This window comes from Eimeria necatrix, genomic scaffold (assembly GCF_000499385.1).
Source record: "Eimeria necatrix Houghton genomic scaffold, Enh_scaff133, whole genome shotgun sequence".
Lineage (NCBI taxonomy): Eukaryota > Apicomplexa > Conoidasida > Eucoccidiorida > Eimeriidae > Eimeria > Eimeria necatrix.
Genome location: NW_013652080.1, coordinates 63786 through 80495, shown reverse-complemented (window position 1 = coordinate 80495; position 16710 = coordinate 63786). Strand labels below are relative to the sequence as shown.

At 53.7% G+C, this 16710-nt stretch overlaps 8 protein-coding genes across 8 annotated transcripts; 4 read left to right on the top strand and 4 right to left on the bottom strand.

Moving 5' to 3' along the window:
• Positions 1–880: 880 nt before the first annotated feature.
• On the top strand, positions 881–1951 carry ENH_00011210 (hypothetical protein, conserved; the record flags this gene model as incomplete). Its single annotated transcript, XM_013578860.1, has 2 exons — positions 881–1339; positions 1811–1951. 2 exons carry the CDS (start codon positions 881–883, stop codon positions 1949–1951), a joined length of 600 nt encoding a protein of 199 aa, XP_013434314.1.
• Positions 1952–2075: 124 nt separating this feature from the next.
• On the bottom strand, positions 2076–3428 carry ENH_00011200 (autophagy protein, putative; the record flags this gene model as incomplete). The annotated part of the gene is made up of 1 exon (XM_013578859.1): positions 2076–3428. One exon carries the CDS (start codon positions 3426–3428, stop codon positions 2076–2078), a length of 1353 nt encoding a protein of 450 aa, XP_013434313.1.
• Positions 3429–4733: 1305 nt separating this feature from the next.
• On the top strand, positions 4734–5549 carry ENH_00011190 (hypothetical protein, conserved; the record flags this gene model as incomplete). The annotated part of the gene is made up of 1 exon (XM_013578858.1): positions 4734–5549. One exon carries the CDS (start codon positions 4734–4736, stop codon positions 5547–5549), a length of 816 nt encoding a protein of 271 aa, XP_013434312.1.
• Positions 5550–5849: 300 nt separating this feature from the next.
• On the bottom strand, positions 5850–7027 carry ENH_00011180 (rhomboid family domain-containing protein, putative; the record flags this gene model as incomplete). The annotated part of the gene is made up of 8 exons (XM_013578857.1): positions 5850–5938; positions 5994–6125; positions 6367–6433; positions 6495–6579; positions 6636–6688; positions 6744–6816; positions 6857–6902; positions 6958–7027. The coding sequence occupies 8 exons, from the start codon at positions 7025–7027 to the stop codon at positions 5850–5852; spliced, it is 615 nt and encodes a 204-aa protein (XP_013434311.1).
• Positions 7028–7632: 605 nt separating this feature from the next.
• On the top strand, positions 7633–8363 carry ENH_00011170 (hypothetical protein, conserved; the record flags this gene model as incomplete). The annotated part of the gene is made up of 4 exons (XM_013578856.1): positions 7633–7700; positions 7906–8016; positions 8104–8161; positions 8289–8363. 4 exons carry the CDS (start codon positions 7633–7635, stop codon positions 8361–8363), a joined length of 312 nt encoding a protein of 103 aa, XP_013434310.1.
• Positions 8364–8967: 604 nt separating this feature from the next.
• ENH_00011160 (ubiquitin-conjugating enzyme e2, putative) lies at positions 8968–10016 on the bottom strand (the record flags this gene model as incomplete). Its single annotated transcript, XM_013578855.1, has 4 exons — positions 8968–9030; positions 9169–9469; positions 9679–9788; positions 10002–10016. The coding sequence occupies 4 exons, from the start codon at positions 10014–10016 to the stop codon at positions 8968–8970; spliced, it is 489 nt and encodes a 162-aa protein (XP_013434309.1).
• A 791-nt stretch (positions 10017–10807) lies between these two features.
• ENH_00011150 (diphthine synthase, putative) lies at positions 10808–12667 on the top strand (the record flags this gene model as incomplete). Its single annotated transcript, XM_013578854.1, has 9 exons — positions 10808–10945; positions 11099–11223; positions 11332–11440; positions 11539–11659; positions 11759–11825; positions 11979–12040; positions 12194–12262; positions 12423–12475; positions 12584–12667. 9 exons carry the CDS (start codon positions 10808–10810, stop codon positions 12665–12667), a joined length of 828 nt encoding a protein of 275 aa, XP_013434308.1.
• Positions 12668–13549: 882 nt separating this feature from the next.
• Positions 13550–16324, bottom strand: ENH_00011140 (hypothetical protein, conserved; the record flags this gene model as incomplete). Its single annotated transcript, XM_013578853.1, has 5 exons — positions 13550–13592; positions 13792–13845; positions 14058–15334; positions 15529–15716; positions 15883–16324. 5 exons carry the CDS (start codon positions 16322–16324, stop codon positions 13550–13552), a joined length of 2004 nt encoding a protein of 667 aa, XP_013434307.1.
• Positions 16325–16710: the final 386 nt, after the last annotated feature.

The window sequence follows — 16710 nt, the reverse complement described above, 5'->3', positions numbered from 1 at the left end:
AGCGGCTGCCCCCTAGAGCTGCGCAGCAGCAGCACGCCGTCGGGGGCCCCCCTGGGGGGCCCCCCGGGGGCCCCCCTGGGGGCCCCCCTAGGGTACCGGCTCGTGGGCACTGTCCCCGAGTGCATGCAAACAGTGACTCGCTACCGGCTGCCGCGGCCTTCGCTGCCGCCGCTGCTGCCGATAAAGGAAGTTGAACTTTGTTCTTATTTGCAGGGGAAGCCGCGGCTGCCGCCGCAGCCGTCTGTGACTAGGGTGAATGCGCTGCTGCCGCTGCTGCTGCTGCTGCTGCTGCTGCTGCTGCTGGTGCTGCAGTGACTGCTTAAGAATGCGGTTGGCTCTTCGGATTCGTGCCACGAGTTCAAACGGATTTGCAGTGCAGCAGCAAACTGCTGCTGCACTCTTTGGGCCCTTTGCCGCTGCTGCGGCGGCCAAAGGCGGCCACAAAAAGAAAGAAATGAATTAAAGAAAGTCACCTGAGTAGCGCTGCTGCTGCGTGCGGTGTATGTACACCGCGTTCCCGCACTGCAGTCCACTTCTGAACACGCACCTGTTCACTTTCATGTTCACACTACAGACATGAATATTTACACAAGACACAATGTTGCATTTAAATTAATTTGCACATTTGCTGCTGCATGCATGCTATTCGTTTGTCTTGCTGCTGCTCCTGCGCTATTTGGATTTGCTGCTGCGGGCTTCTTGGGAGCAGAACTTGGGGAGTCTGGGTCCGTTTTTCGCGCGATCTCGGCGAAAATGAATCAAAAGTGGAAATGAATTTAAATATTCGGAGAGATTTGCGCAATTGGCGCGAACTTAGCCGCTGAAATGGACTTGGGGGCTCCTGCATGCATGCGCGCTGTGTGCTGCGTCGCAGTACATTATGCCCGCCACGGGCAAGCCGCCGCGGCGGCGCTGCGTGGCTGTGGGCCGCAGCAGCAGCAGCAGCAGCATCTGCCAAGACTGGCTGCTGCCGTGTCTAGACACTCTATTTGCTGCTTTTAGTCGGGCCTGCAGCTGCGACGTAGACCTCCTTCCGAGCGGCGACGGGGGCCCCGCTGCCGCGTACGGCTTCCCGCTGCTGCTGCAGCAGCAGCAGCAGCAGCAGCTCGCCGGCGACGCCGTTTGCCTCCGCTGCGGCGCCACTGTCGACTCCCAGGCCCTCCGCAGCGCCTGGCCAGCCCCCCCCCGGCCTTTATATTCTTCCGCGCTGCCTGCTGCTGTCTTCAAGTCCCCAGACCGCCTCCAGCAGCAGCAGCAGCAGCAGCAGCAGCAGCAGGAGTCCGGCAGAATCCCCCTGCCCAGCTTCTCCTGCGCCCCCGCGGCTCCCGAGCCCGTCAAGGTGAACTTCTCTTCCCTTCCTTCTCTTCTTCTTTCTTTTTCCCTTTTTTTTTTTCCCTTTTCTTTTTTCCAAACTTCCCCTCTCTTTTCCTTTTTCTTCTCCAAGTCCCCACAGGGCCCCCCACAGCAGCTTGCGAAGGGGCCCTGGCCTCCGCGAACTGCTCTCCATGTTGCATGCAAGTGGGGGCCCCCTCTGTTCCAAGTGTGGGGCCCCCCTCAAGTGTGGGGCCCCGTTCTTGCTGCAGGTGCTGCGGGGCCCCGTTGCTGCTGCGGGCGTGCACTGCTGCTGCTGGCAGCAGCACTTGTCTGCGTGGGCTTCTGCTGCTGCTGAATTTCGCGCTGCAGTGCTGCAGCAGCAGCAAGCTGAACTTGAACGTGGAACGGTGTTCGCCTTTGGGGCCCCCACGGGGCCCCTCCCGGGGAATTAAATTCGTTTTCTTTTCTTGTTTTTGCTTCTGAACTTTGTCTGCAGCGGACCAAAGAAAAAAGACCACTGGACCCCTCCAGCCGAGCCGTTCAAATTGGACTGCGGAAAAGCGCAGCTCTGGGCTTTCCCACGGACGACGAGGGGCTGGTGGCTTTGCCAGCCTTTAGTTTGGGCGAGGCGAAGTGAAGGCAAGCAAGGAAAGCAAGTAGCAGCAGCAGCAGCAGCAGCTGCAGCAGCTGCAGCAGCAGCAGCTGTAGCAGCAGCAGCAGCTGCTGCTGCTGCTGCTGCTGCTGCCTCGCCTTAGCTGCAGTTACGCATTTCCCACGAGTGCTTCGTCCACGAGAACGACCACGTGCAGAAACATGTCCAGCTGCGGCGCAGTCGCTGCGAGCCAAAAGAGCGGCGTCTGCAGCAGCGGCTGCACGCCGTGGACGACGACGGCGCACGCCCGCCGGCCGATGTCCGTGCCGGGTTCTTCAATCACTTTAATTTGTTCTTTGCCGCGGCTGTCTTCAGCAGCAGCTGCTGCTGTTGCTGCTGCAGCAGCAGCAGCAGCTGCTGCTGCTGCGGCTTCCCGCCCAGGCTGGCTGCTGCGCCCGCTCAGCTTCGGAAACAAGTGCGGCAGCACGTGGTGCACCAAGTCGCCCAGCGTGGCGAGCGCCTGGCCGCCGCTTCCCGCGCCGCCCTCGCGGCCAGCGAGCCGCCCGCCCGCGCCCGCGCCCCCAGCAGCAGCAGCAGCAGCAGCAGCAGCAGCAGCAGCGGGCGGCGCAGCAGCTGCAGCGGGGACGCCGGCGCGGCCGGCGGAAGCCTCGACGGCGGGCGGGAGCGGGCCGCTGTCCTCGAGCGTGGCGGCGGGGCCGCTGACCCGCGGGGTCTTGAAGCAGGGAAAGCTGAGGGAAAGCTCGAAGCAGGGAGGCCCGCAGACGTAGAGACGCACGGGAATGCGGCGGAAGTGGCGGGGCGTCATGGGCGGCAGCAGCTGGCTGCAGCCCTCGAGGAAGTCGGGCACGGCGCCGGCGCGCAGCGCCGCGAGCAGCTGAATCTCCGCAGCCTTCGGCAGCCGCTGGAAAGGCACTGCGGAGCCGTTGATGATGTAGGTGGCTTGCTTGAGCGAGTTCATGAAGAAGCTCTCGAAGCCGGCCCACCCCAGGAACTCCTCGCAGCCAAACACGCGCTGCTCGCGGCTCGCCGCGGACCCGTGGAAGTGCACTGTCAGACTCCACGGCAGCTCCACGTCGCACCCGCTCGCCGCCAGCTCCCCCAGCGCCGCCTCGCCCGCGGCCGCCAGCCGCTGCCCGCGGCCGCCCTTCAGCGCGCGCAGAATGTCGAAGGCCACGCCGATCGGCAGCCGCCAGTCGATGGGAATGCCCCCGAAGTCGAAAAACGGCGAAGTCGGCTGCCCGAACGACGGCTGAATGTACGGCTTGAAGTGCTCGTGGCACTTGTCAATCAGCGTCGGCAAGTACGACACCCGCGGCACGAACACGTACAGCGGCGCCGGCGGCCGTATCGCCACCACCTCCGAAGACTCCAGGAATATGCACAGAGGCAGCCCGCTCTCCATCAGCTCCAGCCGCTCCGACGCCTCAAATTCGCAACTGCTCCTCCAGTCTTCCCCCTTCGCCGACGTCGAAGCCGCCGCCGCGCCGCAACTCCCCAGCATCCTCCACTCCCTTCACAAACACGCTGCCAGGATACGCACAAAAACCATGCACGCAACAGCTCCTCCACAGAGCCCCCCGCAGCGCTTCCAGCAACAACGGGGCGGCAAGCGCTGACTTGTCCTTCCCTCGAAATCCACTGGCCCTGGAGTTACTTCACAGTGAGTTCCATGGTGGCCATGCGGGCAGAACAGCTTCCATGCCGAGACCCGAGAAGTGAAAGATGCCCTCCGCAGCTTCAACCGGTCTCTGAAGACGAGTGGAACTTTACGGGAGCGCCGTACGTTTCGTAGAAGTCACGCAGCAGGCCTCCATACGTCTTCCACGCTACTAGTATCAGCAGAATAAGCAGTAGGAGAAGTAGCAGTGAAACCTGAAGGCAAAACGTCTACGCACGCGAGGACACACAGAAAACGTAGAAAACGTCTTTGTGCCACCCGCATTATTCTTCACTCGCACACCCGGGCTGCCAGAGTTGCACGAGTCGGCTGGTGGAGACTGAGCCTGAACCTGGGACTTCTATCAACTCATAGTACCGTGAGCTGCAAGAGAAGAATAGGCTTTGATATGGAAGTCTACTGGTTCAGAGACGTACGAGGCCCCCAGGGTCTGTCTCTTTGGGTGTTGACAGTTGAAGCAAACGCTGGACTTGAGCGGCCGCGTCATCTGACGAGTCAATCCCATCCGGGATCAAGACGTAGGAGCGCCCCATAATGATTGTATCATTGTTTAAATAGGCGAATTAACTATTCAGACACGTACGAATGTGAGTTGGTTTGCGTGAAAGCTCCTTCAGCGCATGTGCCAACAGAAGCCAGGCAGAGCGTAGCAAAGACGCCTCAAGCAGCCCCACGCTTCATCGCCGCTAATGGCGCAGCTATATACTGAGCTTATAACAAAATAAATCCATCTCGAGTTTTTACCTACGTACTAGGTGGGGGCACCTGTGTCCTAGCAGACAGCAGTTGCTCCTCTTTCGGCAAACAGCTGTCGGATTCGTCCAACTGAATCTGACCTTTCTTTTTGAGAACAGGAACAAATTTTACAAATTTGGATGTACGGTAAAGTTGTTTTTCTCCCCAGCGAGGCACATTCGCGTAAAGGGTGTTGTGGCTTGTCAACCAAAGCCGTTCCGCAGCTGCTATTGCAGATGCGCAAATTGTGGCTAAGTCTATAAACTTTGGCATTCTGGATTACTTCCCTTGTTATTCTCCACGTACATCGCATTATCTCATGAGTTACCCATCACGGTGGAAGAGCTCTGACTGACTGCTCGAGGATAAGGACCAGACGTTCTTGTACAAACAATGGTGGCCCCTCAGGCAGTTTGGTCGGCCATTGGTCTTGCTCTCCTTATTGTCAACGGCATTATAGGATTTGTGCTTGCGAAGTTTTTCTCCATGAAAAATTCGCGCAAAGAATACAAAATTGCATACATATGCTTGCTGGCGACCTTTCAAGCTTTTCTGTACTCGAATTCTGCAGTACAATTCTTCTTGGGTAGTTTTTTCACTGTTCTTGGCTATCGTTTCCTTGTTCCGGGTTTAACGGGTGGTTTAGGGACTGGAAAAAGTACTGTCGCAGCTTACTTGAAGTCTCACGGATGGAAGGTGATTGATGCGGACGAGATCTCGAGGGATATCTTGAAGCGCGGATCCCCAGCGTTTTACCGCGTTGTGAATGCTTTCGGCAGTTCCATAATTGACAAGCGTTCAGGAGAAGTAGATAGAAATTTCTTGCGTCATGTTGTGTTTAACGATCCAACCAAACGACGCTTACTAAACCGGCTGACACATCCGTGGATCATTGCAACGATCTTATGGCGAATATTTAAGTATCGCATCTGTCTGTGGAGGCGACGCGTCCTCGTGGATATTCCTCTACTATTCGAAACAGGATTAAATCTGGTGTGCGGACCAGTCGCGGTGGTCTACGTATCGCAAGACTTGCAACTACGTCGTCTTGTTTCAAGAGATCGGGCATCGTCTGCGGAGCTACTAAATTCGATGATCAAGAGCCAACTTCCTCTTAAGGAGAAAGTTTCACTAGCAGACATTGCTCTAGATAATAATTCAACATTAGAGAACCTTTACGAACAAGTGAAATGGCATTTTCCATGCTAATCTCGTTTTTGGCGCAAAGTAGGTTCGAAGGTTTTATAGTTGCCGTGGCCTCGCAAGGGGTCCACAACAAGCGGCCGTTTTTATGCGCATCCCTGCAAATAATGTAGATCCAAACGAAGTCCAGAACACTCTGTGCCAATTTGAGTCTTACCATGGGCAAAGGAAGGCCAAGGAATACACGTGCAAGTGTAAGAGCGACAACACCAATGCAAATAGTCCTTGTCCCATTCTTGGCCAGGTCAAACCAACTGCAAAGTATGGATATTGCTTGATTCCAAGTGGGATAATCGGTGGATCGGCTTACTGAGGAAGGTCCCTTATGTTCTTGTTGAATTCACACGTTACTGCGAACCCGCAGACGAAACCTCCCAAATGGCCCCAGATGTCGACTAAAGTTCACATTTTGCATCATTTTTTGATAACAACAGACGGAAAATGTCATACCAGTTTGTCCGTAGGAGAGGAGAATCATCAAAGCACCAAATACAGTCATGTCGAGTGTGTACATGTTCCTTGTGCGATCGTCAAGCTTGTGCCAGACAATCAAGATCTCGGCAAGGATGGAACCCACGAGACCTGAAGTGCGTTATAGTGGAGGTTTTATAAGGCAAGAAGGTGAAATAACTGCCGTACCGAACCCTGCTGTACTCGCACCAACAGCCTGGAGGAGCATGTTTCAGGAAGTTCATTGTATGGCTTGTCTGTAAAGTGCATACCAAGGAGCACGGGCGCATCAAGACAGTGAACATGTTCCCGATAAGAGCTGGAGGCCGGATGTTTCGGACGTCACTTCAACATGTCAGTGTATCACTCTTACCAGAGGAGAAGTATAGTATGAGGAAATTCGTCCTCCCATACTTTATTTCCTTGTCAAGTCCCATGTGCTGCGAGGTGATGTGATATTCACATGCTCATGTGCGTGTGGGCATGTTCGAAAACACTTACCAAAATGAAGAGAACATTGAACAGCAAATGGACAATGCCGACGTGAAGGAAAACAGGCATGATAAGCCTCCATGCTTGGAGGTGCCTGAGTCGACGCATTGCTGCACTGGTTCTGAATTTGACGTAGTAGCATGTGTGTACCGTATCCCAGGTCCGTAGGTAGCACCCAATTGGTACAAGACGCGCTCCGTAGGCTATAGGCGAGAAGTTAGCGCCGGTCTCTGTTAATTAATGCCAAAGTTTCCCTACCTCAAAAGCCGACGACATCGCACATGACATAATGTAGACCGCGATCTGGGCCAACGTTATCACAACGATCGACCTGTGTACGCAGTGATGTATGAGAATCCCCGTGTCGCAACGTGTCAGAAGTGAAGACTTGCTTGTCCAGTGAAATGTTAGGAAAGGCTGAAAGAAAATTCATAAGCTAAGAACTTTTTTTCGTAAGGCGGTTTTTGCTTACCAACATCAATCAGCCTGCCAGTCCGCGGGATCCCAGCCCCGAGGACTCTCTGAGATTCGATGTCCGACATTTTCGAGCCTTCCTGTATAAAAGTACGATCGGAAGGAAGCAAAAGGTCCAAAAAAATATGGACAGAATCGACTAAATATGATAAAATGATGAACGCTGCACCCGTTTGGACAGGATCAGATGGTGTGCTGCATGTACACCTGAACACCCGCTGTCAGATCTTCGGATCACAACTATTTTTTTCTACCATTGCCTTTCCGTGACCAAGGAATCTTGCCATTTCCGCTTCAAAGTGAAAATATTTGCATCATTTAGTGCGAATCAAATGGTCTTCATCAATCTGCGTCTGGCTGCGAATTTGAAAAATTTCTGCATATCCTTAAATAGCCTCCAAGGATACGCTGCGTAGCATGCTTCGCAGAGCCTCGTAGTAGTGTAGCACTTTCCTCTGTCGCAAAGTAGGTTCAAGTCGAAATGCTTGCAATATATCTTGGAGAAACATGACCGCCCACTTGTGTGTAGCGCACCGACTCTTCTGTCTATTCGGCAGAAATGAGGGTTCCGTCGTCACACGCGCCAGAAAATCTCCGCCAGCAATGTTTTTTTCATCTGTTCCCACCACAGCCAAGTCTTTGAAGACCGCCAAAGAGCAAAGTGGTGGAAGTGATGCCTGTGGGCGAGTCTTCCGTCGAGTGTACTGGTTTGACCCCGAATCGAGGTCCCCTAGCATTGAGGTCGGCTGTGCCCACCTTCAGCTTTCCCCGTAGCGATTATTGCCAGAGAAGCTATTTGCAGATCCACTAGTGTGTAGCCTTGTCTGTTGTGTTCCCCTGCGTGACTAATTGTCGACATGATGTAAATTGCCGATACGTTGCGTTTGCGTAGGTTCGTAGTGTAGCTTTTATTATGGGAGTTTGACAAACGTTTATGTGTTCGCAGCTCCCGTCCGGGAAAAAGTGCTTCGTTTTCAACGCGAAAAGAGATCAAGACGGAGAACTTGAACCTGTTCTATGCTTCGTTGATAGGTGATTGGAACGTTGTCACGGGCAGGTGCATACCCGTAACCGCTTAGAGCAAGAACATTTCATAGAGGGGACTTGCATGAAATGCAGTTTCTCTGTGGTATGTGGGCCGCAGGTACGGAAGGCGACTGATGTGGATGGATGGGGAGGAGCTTTGCGAATTCGAAAAACTTGTAAGCAGAACCCCCAGTGACGCTTCAAGGCATTCAAATCCGGCTATGTAGCTGGTGTTCCGTACGTGCGGGTGAGGTTCCGGCCACGCAACTTGATGTTCACTATGTGATGCTTGGAGCCTCTCAGATACCTCGTCTTGAAGAATACTTCAAGTTGTGTTCACAGGGAAACCAGCCCAACCCGCATCACGAGGACGACTAAAACAATGTGAATCCATCCGGAAAATAAATCCTGTGGAGAAGCTGTCCCCAAAGACCTCGAACTCGGGTTTTCATCAGATTCTTCTACTGAACCCACTTTGCAGTGCGGCAAACACGCCAAACTAGTAAATCTGCTTTCTTCCTAATGCAAATGTTTTTACCTTGCATGAACCGCGCCTGTCCGGCCTCGCTTGCCGTAAATTTTTTGCTACAGTGACTCCCCTTTCATGGCTTGACTGATCAGCAGCAGAATTAGACGTCTACAGCCCGGTCAAAATGGGAAAAAAAAACAGGTCGCTTCGAACTTGGCAAGGTGCAGCACTCGCCCGCGGGCAAGGGGCAGTTGCGCGAATTCAGCGCAAAGATAATATGTCTTGTCAGACTGCGAACCCGCCCTCTGGATTCCTTATGAGCTAGTGGGGAGCACATCACGACGCAACGCCCCACCTAGCCGTTGGAACAGTGGAATGTGTGTGTCAGCTTTTGGATCAGCTTCCGCTGCGGCTTCACCCAGCCTCAACTCGCCCATCTGTTTGGACTAAGGGCGCCTGGCTGGCTTTTTACAACTACTGGGGTGCGGCACTGCACAACCCGAATAGTTCCTCTCATTCTTCGTCAAATGTACCCTCTGGAAGCACAGGGATCGCCCAGCTATCCTCAACACACTCCTGAAAATTCAGCACATGCAATACAGTTCCTTCCTACCCGCCACCGCTTCCACGGCCAGAAACGACTGATACCTAGGAGAAAAACGGCAAAACAGATTATGAGGCTATGCAGGCACAATGTATATTTCGACTACGTACCAAAACCAGTCGGTCGTACTCCACCCTGTTGTTAACGAGCATTTTTGCTGCCTGAGGGTTTGCCGGAGAGTCTGGGTTGGGGTCACTAAGAAGACTTTGAATAGAAGTCAAAACTGCAGCAACGTCGTACATGGCGCTCCACTGATTTTGCAGAATATCCAAACAAATCTTCCCATCCGAGTAGATGTTTGGGTGGTACATTCGTGTCAGAAATCGGACATGAGGAGGCGATGTTGGGTAGTCCTCCGTGAACTTTATTAGCAAGTGGAAGGTGCCTGCCTCCCACATAGTGTCTTCCGGTCTGCATTTATCAGCAACAGAACGAATTGGGCATAGTGTCTTCGGGTCTGCATTTATCAGCGACGAAGCACTTCCGAAGGCTGAATGCTTGATGTGCCTGGCACACAGATGCAATGCTTAACTACGGAGCCGGTATTAAGTGCAGTCTAAATACCTCAAAACTGGCCAAATAAGTGATACTAACGCAAATCATATCCACTAGACCCGCACCCATTTATGATTGCATGGCAGTACATCATGTTGTCGGAAAACGGAGATGCCTTTACTCCATGAGGCGGGTCGCGAGTGATGCGCGAGATATCCTGCACGATCCTACGTCTCTGAAACAAAATGCACAGTTTGAGGACAAATCATCTGCTGATTTTCCGAAAAGACCAGACGCATGCACCATTGTAGGCCGTGAAAATAAGTGGACCAAGGTCAAAGCAAGTGCATTCGTGATACGCAAATTGGGACAACTTGTGCGCTGAGAGATCCGCATCCTGCTAGCCTAATGCTGTTCCAAATTTGCACAATAGGCGTGTTTCTCTTACCGCGAACGTAGACATCTTCACTGGTGTCCTGTTAGCTCTTCTTCGTGACCAAGCGCGGAAGTCAACATGAACATGAGTGGTCGAAACAGATACTCTGATCTGGAGAAGTGAAGCCCAAGAAACTACTGCGCTCGCGCAATACTTGTATCCCTGTGCTTTTAAATTCCCCGAGGCGCCTGTACAGCTTTGGAAAAACGCTGCTTCCACCTCTGGACTCTTGACGCGCAAGGCGGAACATCAGACTCGCAGGCGCATCAGACACGCAGCGTATAGGAAGATTCTTAACGGTATATGATTCATATCTTACAGCTTGCCATTGAATTAATGAGTATAGACAGAGGCCTAGAAAAAGCCCGTAATAAGAAATGAAAGGGGCTTTCCGTATGCAATGATGGACATGCAAGGCCTGCTACTCCCGTAAAGTCAGCGGGAAACACGCATACTTTGCATATAACACCATTGCAACGAACAAATATACAATTTTCTCACACAAAACACAACTTAGGTATAGAGTGTGAAGCTTTGTTCTCCTTTTTGCCTCGCTTTCCGGTTATCCCCATCGCCGAACTGGAAAATTCGATACTGGAACGCTGCAGACGCGCGTTGTTGATTAGCTCCTCGATATCAGGGGATTCGCCTTTTTGAAATAAAGAAGTACATGGAAATATGTGCTTCTGTCCCACTTAGATGACTCCTTCTCTGATAAATTCAGAATCGATCACTGCATGAAGCGGCGGTTAGTCCTTCTACTCGCCTTTCGTTCGGTAATCTCTCGAGAATCAGACCCGGTATAACATTATATGAGTATGGTGCTTACTCTTGTGGGTCTCGGCCTGAACGATGAGCGCGACGTATCCATTCGAGGCCTTGAGGCGATTCGCGCCGCGGATATTCTCTACCTCGAGAATTACACTGCCACCCTCAACGTGGACACCAACAGGCTCGTAAGCTCAGCACAGTATGCATTCAGGGTCAGATTCAACTCTTCGTTCATCCGCAGCTCAACTCGTCCCCAACTAACTCGTCTCCGTAGTGGGGGCGTCATCCTACACCGTCTGCGTTGTGAGATATCTGGCTACCATGCTTTCCTTGCGCAGGAGCGCTTTTTTGAGAAACCAATCATATTAGCTGACAGAGATTTTGTGGAAGGGAGCGCAGAGGCGATGCTAGAGGCAGCAAAGACAAAGCGTGTTGCCTGCCTCGTCGTTGGGGATCCTTTCTGGTTAGTTTGTTGAAACGTACAACACTCTGAGCTCCCTGCTAATTTTTGTTAGAAACACGTAATATAGATTTGCAACTGACGGACACAAGCTGAATCTGATGTTTTCAGTGCAACCACACACTCGGACCTGTATCTGCGTGCAAGAGATAATGGGGTGACGGTCAAGGTTATACATAATGCGTCCATCATGAGCGCTGTTGCAGCCTGCGGCCTTCAGGTAATTTGCAGTGAATAAAGGATTAGATGGCGTCTGAACTATATGTTCGTGTCGCTCCGAGTTTCATATGATTTTCATCAGTTGAATGTGTGTCACAGTTGTATCGGTTCGGCGAAACCGTCTCTATTCCCTTCTTTGACGGCGGGTGGAAGCCTGTTAGCTTCTATGAAAAAATTCAAAAGAATAGAGAGAACAACATGCATACATTGTGCCTTTTGGGTAAGAGTTGAACTACTGTCGCAAGTCAGTACTTTGCACGGTTTCATCCCTTTTGTTTAGCAACTGGCCGCCCAAGTTCCACCGTTGTTTTCTCTGCAGATATCAAAGTTAAGGAGCAAACGGTTGAAAACTTAATGAAAGGGAACAACATATTTGAGCCTCCCAGGTGAGTTCTCCACTGTTTCATCGTAGCAGCGGTGCCATCAACCTCGTAGAGGCCGCACCGTAGCAAGTTTATGACTTTTGGGAATTCCATCATCTGCTATTAGGAATTTCACATCTGTGCTTGTTATGTATTTCCATTATGTCTCATCATCAGATTCATGACTGTCAACACAGCTATCAAGCAGCTTTTCGAGGCGGCAGAAATGCGAGGCGATGGTAAGCCGCCTGTAATTTGCTGCTCGTTTTGTTGTTCTTCATGTTTTCTTTCTTCTGAGTAGCATAAAGGGCTTCTAAAGCTATTTTGGAGTCGTGGCTTTCAGACTGTCATGCGAAAGACACCTGTGGTACTTCTGACGTCTCTCTTTGCAGAAGGTGTTGCCAGCATCCTCGCTTTTGGCTTGGCGCGTGTCGGAGCGGATGATCAAGCAATAGTTTCCGGTCGGAATTCATCTTCTTGGCATTCAGATCTCCAGGATACCGTCATCAGTAGAGAATAAACGGAACAACAGCCCCTTCTGTGTTCATGCATTCGTGTTTCATGCGGAACTCCGGCCAAGGTTTGCTGAAAGTGCGTAACGTGCACGTGTTGCGATTGCAGGATCTCTTCAAGAGCTATTGAATGCCGATCTTGGCGGCCCACTGCACAGTCTGGTGAGCTGTCAGTGTGGCTCTGTAGCGAGGGGAAGAGTGGGTTCACAGGCCGGGCGTCTTCCACTGTGTATCAGTTGATTACTCATGCCGCGTGTGGGTTCTTCTCAGGTATTGTGCGCACCTGAGCTTCATGAAATTGAACAAAAGTTCGTATCCTTGTACTCGGCCCGTAATTCGGTGCATACTGAATAGTATGGAGGGCAGCAGGCTGTCGGCAGCCTGGCGACTTCAGGGCATCCCTCCTTAAGAGCCGCCACAATCATTTATACAATGTAGCTTTTATGCATCAACATATTCGGCGTGATTTTTATAGCCCTTTTCCGCCACTGGACGGTAGGAGGGCCAAGGTACCGCCTCATCGTTCCGCCGTGGGCTGCCGGAAAGATTAGCTCGACCAAACTTGTTTTAGTTATTTGGCATAGTTTATTCTGGCACTGCTAGAACCTAGAGACAATATTACAACCGGCAGTTCATGGCTACTGAGGAACTTCGCATTCTGTGGACGTCGCTGCATGCTGAGCTGGATAGAACGGGTGAGCAACAGCTCCACTACAGGTTCACTTTGCTATTTGAAGACAAGCGTAACTGTGCGGCCTGTGGGCCTTGCCAATAGTTTCAAAGGTCCGACGCAGGCGGAATGGGCGGAAGGCAGGAAAAGGCCTGCTTGCCGTGCCACCATGATTTGCACCATCATCATCTGTCACGCGCTCACTAACGCTTGCGCAGATGAATTGAGTCAAAGAACTGCGACTTATCCGGTCTTCCGGATGCCTCATTCTCATTTTCTTGGTTTCATCTCCTTCGTCAACGTCCGAGCAACAGGCACCTCACGAACACAGCGGCGTCCTGAGGGCTGTGCGTCTTCTCGAAGGCAATACAGCACGTACGAAACACGTCAAAGTATAGCAAATAAAATACAGATCAAACAACTGATTGTAAAGGCCTGGAAACATTGCACAGGCGACGGGGAGAAGGCCGCGGAATTGAGCACCGCATGCTTCTCCGCCGTAGTATCCGCAGTTCGCTTATGCAATCCTCGGCAAGTAGGGTCTCTGCTTTTAGCAAAGAAGGCAGCTAAAGGCACAAGGGGTCCTGGAAACTCCACAACTCCGTCGTCCTGGCGCAGCCCATGTCTCGCAACTGGGTGGTAGTCGCATGATCGTCTTTGCCGTGAGTTGGTAGTCACCAGAGAGCCCAGAGGCTCCCTCCGAAATCGTGAGGCCAGCACGCCTGGAAGTCGCCGCTGCTGTGGGTGACAACGCCACATCGAGCTCAACGATATCCGACGCCGGCCTCCTCGCCCTGCTAGGCCATACCCAAATGCTCCCACTGGCTCCCCATCACTCAAGACGGATGACAAGTCAGTTAGTCTGCATAGCGAAGACAAAATGCGCAGGCAAGAAGATACGGAATAGAAGGATTGTGCAAACAATTGTGGTGAATGAACTGAACGAGCTGGAGGGCTATTTCGTGATGAATCCTGCTGGCCACAGTGAGGAACTTTGTGGCAGCGAGTTTAGTAATGATAAATATTCCGAATATAGTTGACTTCGTAGGAAGCGACAAACATATATCAACTCACTTTCTCACACTGGATATCCTGAACTCTTGAGGGAACAAGTACGAATACAGAAAGTGGTCAACAGCTTGAAGTTTGACAAGAGTTTTCTCTTCAAACGCAGTTTCAGTGTCTGCGCTGCGGCTGGGGCCAATCGAGTTAGCGCCAGCTGGACTGACGGAGGCTGAGGCGTGCTGGCTGTTGCCCGTAGCGGCCGCTTCTGTCTGCACTCCATACAGCTTGAAGAAAAGGCTGCGCGTCCGTCGCATGCGTTCCTCCCAGCTTTCCATTCGGTTCATTAGGTTTGTGGACTCTGACACGCCGGCCGGCCGTTGGTGTCGCCTATCCTTCGAAATATCCTTGCTTCCGCCGCCCCCAGGGTGGCTCTTTCCAGGGCTGGTGTTTCTCCCCACGCTCCCTCTGCCGCCGCTGACCCCTCCCGACCAGCCGAGCGTCGAGCCCAAAACGTTTACTCCTCCCTTGTCAGAAGTTCCCGCTGCACTCCTGGCGAAGTTTTGCTGTTCAGGGTCGGCGGAAGCCTGGCGCCGGCCGCGGCGGCGGCGACTGGCTGGGTCCCGCAGCAAGAAGAAGCTCTTCCAGGCGCCGACGGTGCAGGAGGGCTCCAGCACTTCTCTGAGCGGCAGGAAGTTGTATTTCTCTGGAAGGTAGGCGGAGGCGATGGTGCCTACATCCGTCATGTGGACTTCGCCGCGGTGGACCGCCGCCACCAAGTTCATGGGGGTGCTGAACTTGACGTGGGTGACTGCGATCTGGAACTCCTTGGGGACTTCTCCCCACGGGGAGAGGCAGCCGTGCAACTGACACGTCGAAGCAGAGCCACTGACATCCCCGCAGACCAGCGTGTCTTGCCACGGCAAGTTTCCCTCCCCCCCCAGAGCCTCGCCGTGGCCTATGGGCCCCCTGCCGGCCGCGGCCACCTGCTGCAGCCCGTGGCCCGCGGGGCTGTTCGCCTCTTCGCTGCATGCAGTGCCAATCAGCAGCTCTTGCGCCACTGCAGCCTTTATGTCCTGCACGCGCTTGCTGAAGGACTGGTTCAGAATGCTGATGTCCAGCTCGCGCTCCCCCACCAGCTCCCGCCGCAGCCCCGGGTTCTGCAGCACTATCACAGTCAGCTCCTGCGCCACCGCCTGCACCAGTTCGGGGTAGAAGCCCGCGGTGTAGCCCTGGTCTGCGGCCAGCTGCGGAAACACGCTGAAGTCCATGGTGCCCACCAGCAGCTGTTTCTGCCTCACGACCTGCGCAGCCCGCCACTCCCCCAGCCCCGCCTCTGGGCTTTCCCGCTGTGCCCGCAGCAGCAAGGCCCCCGCTGCTGCTGTTGCTGCTGCTGCTGCTGCTACTGCTGCTGCTGCTACTGCTGCTACTCCCCCCGCTGCTGCTGCTGCTGCTGCTGCTGCTTCTGCTGCTACTACTGCTGCTCGCGCTGCGGCCACTGCTGCTGCTGCTACTACTGCTGCTGCTGCTGCTGCTGCCTCACCTCTATCAGAGTGTCGGAGGGAAACTTGTCCATGAAGTCCACGGGAATGCACTGCTCCACGTCCAGCAGCACTTCGCTCTGGCAAACGTCCAGAGGCACCATGGGCAATTTGTACTTGTCCACCAAATGGTCCCGCACGCCGAAGGCCACTACGCGCCGCAGCGCGCAGTCAAACGCCAGCCGCAGCCCTGCAGCAGCAAGCCCCACGCAGCACCCACAGACTCCGCCAATTCTCTCTTTTGCTGCTCCTTTACTCTAAAATAAAACCCAGCAACAGCTCGCAGCGAGGGCTTCGTGCATGCAGCTGCTGCTGGAGAGAAAGAGCGGCTTTTGAATCGCCTATGTGGGAGGCACAAGGCGCAAATTCAAGTTCAAAAGAACTACGCACAACTGCTGCTGCTGCTGCTGCTGCTGCTGCAGTTCGCTTGCCTGTGGAGCACACAGCATCGGCCCCGTTTGATTCTCCCCTTGGGGGCCTTCTGTTTGCTGCCAGGTGCGGCGCTGAATGCCCAGGCAGGGGCAGACTGCCCCCGAAAGAATTCTTGTAGCTGCCGCTTTGAGCAGAAGTGGCTGCGTCGCTTCCCTGGTGGCCAGCAGCAGCAGCAGCAGCAGGGGAGTCGAACCCCGGCCTGGAGCCATCGGGCCACCCTGCAGCAGCAGTGGTCCACTGGTTCTCGCGAGACTGCGCGTGGGCCGCAGTGGCTGCCCCCTGTGCCTCCGTGAGAGCGAACTGGGCAGCTGACAGCAGCAAGCAAAAGACCCCAAGTGCATGCTGCGCCTTCTGTGCGTTGCCCATCTTCTGCTGCTGCTGCTGCTGCCGTCAATGGCGACTCTGCCGGAAGTGGCCCCGCCGCTCCCCTGTGCAACAGCGCCTATGAGTGGCGTGCATGCAGCCTCGGCATACTTCACCAGTCATCAAAGCACCGAGCCAGTGCAGACCCTGCAGTGCAGTCAACGCTGAACCCTCGCAACAAAGATCTCCCAGATTCCCTCAGTGAGGCTGCGGTGAAGCTCCACTTCAAGTGTTTCTCGTCGCTAAGAGGCACGCAACTGTCGAGGTCTTTGCTTCGGTTTGGCAGGAAGGCAGGCTCGAAGACAGTGGACAGAATAAACCTGACGGCGGTGCAACGCCAGGATCGTGACACAGAGAGACGCTGTCAATGATGCAGCTCCTTGTATTGC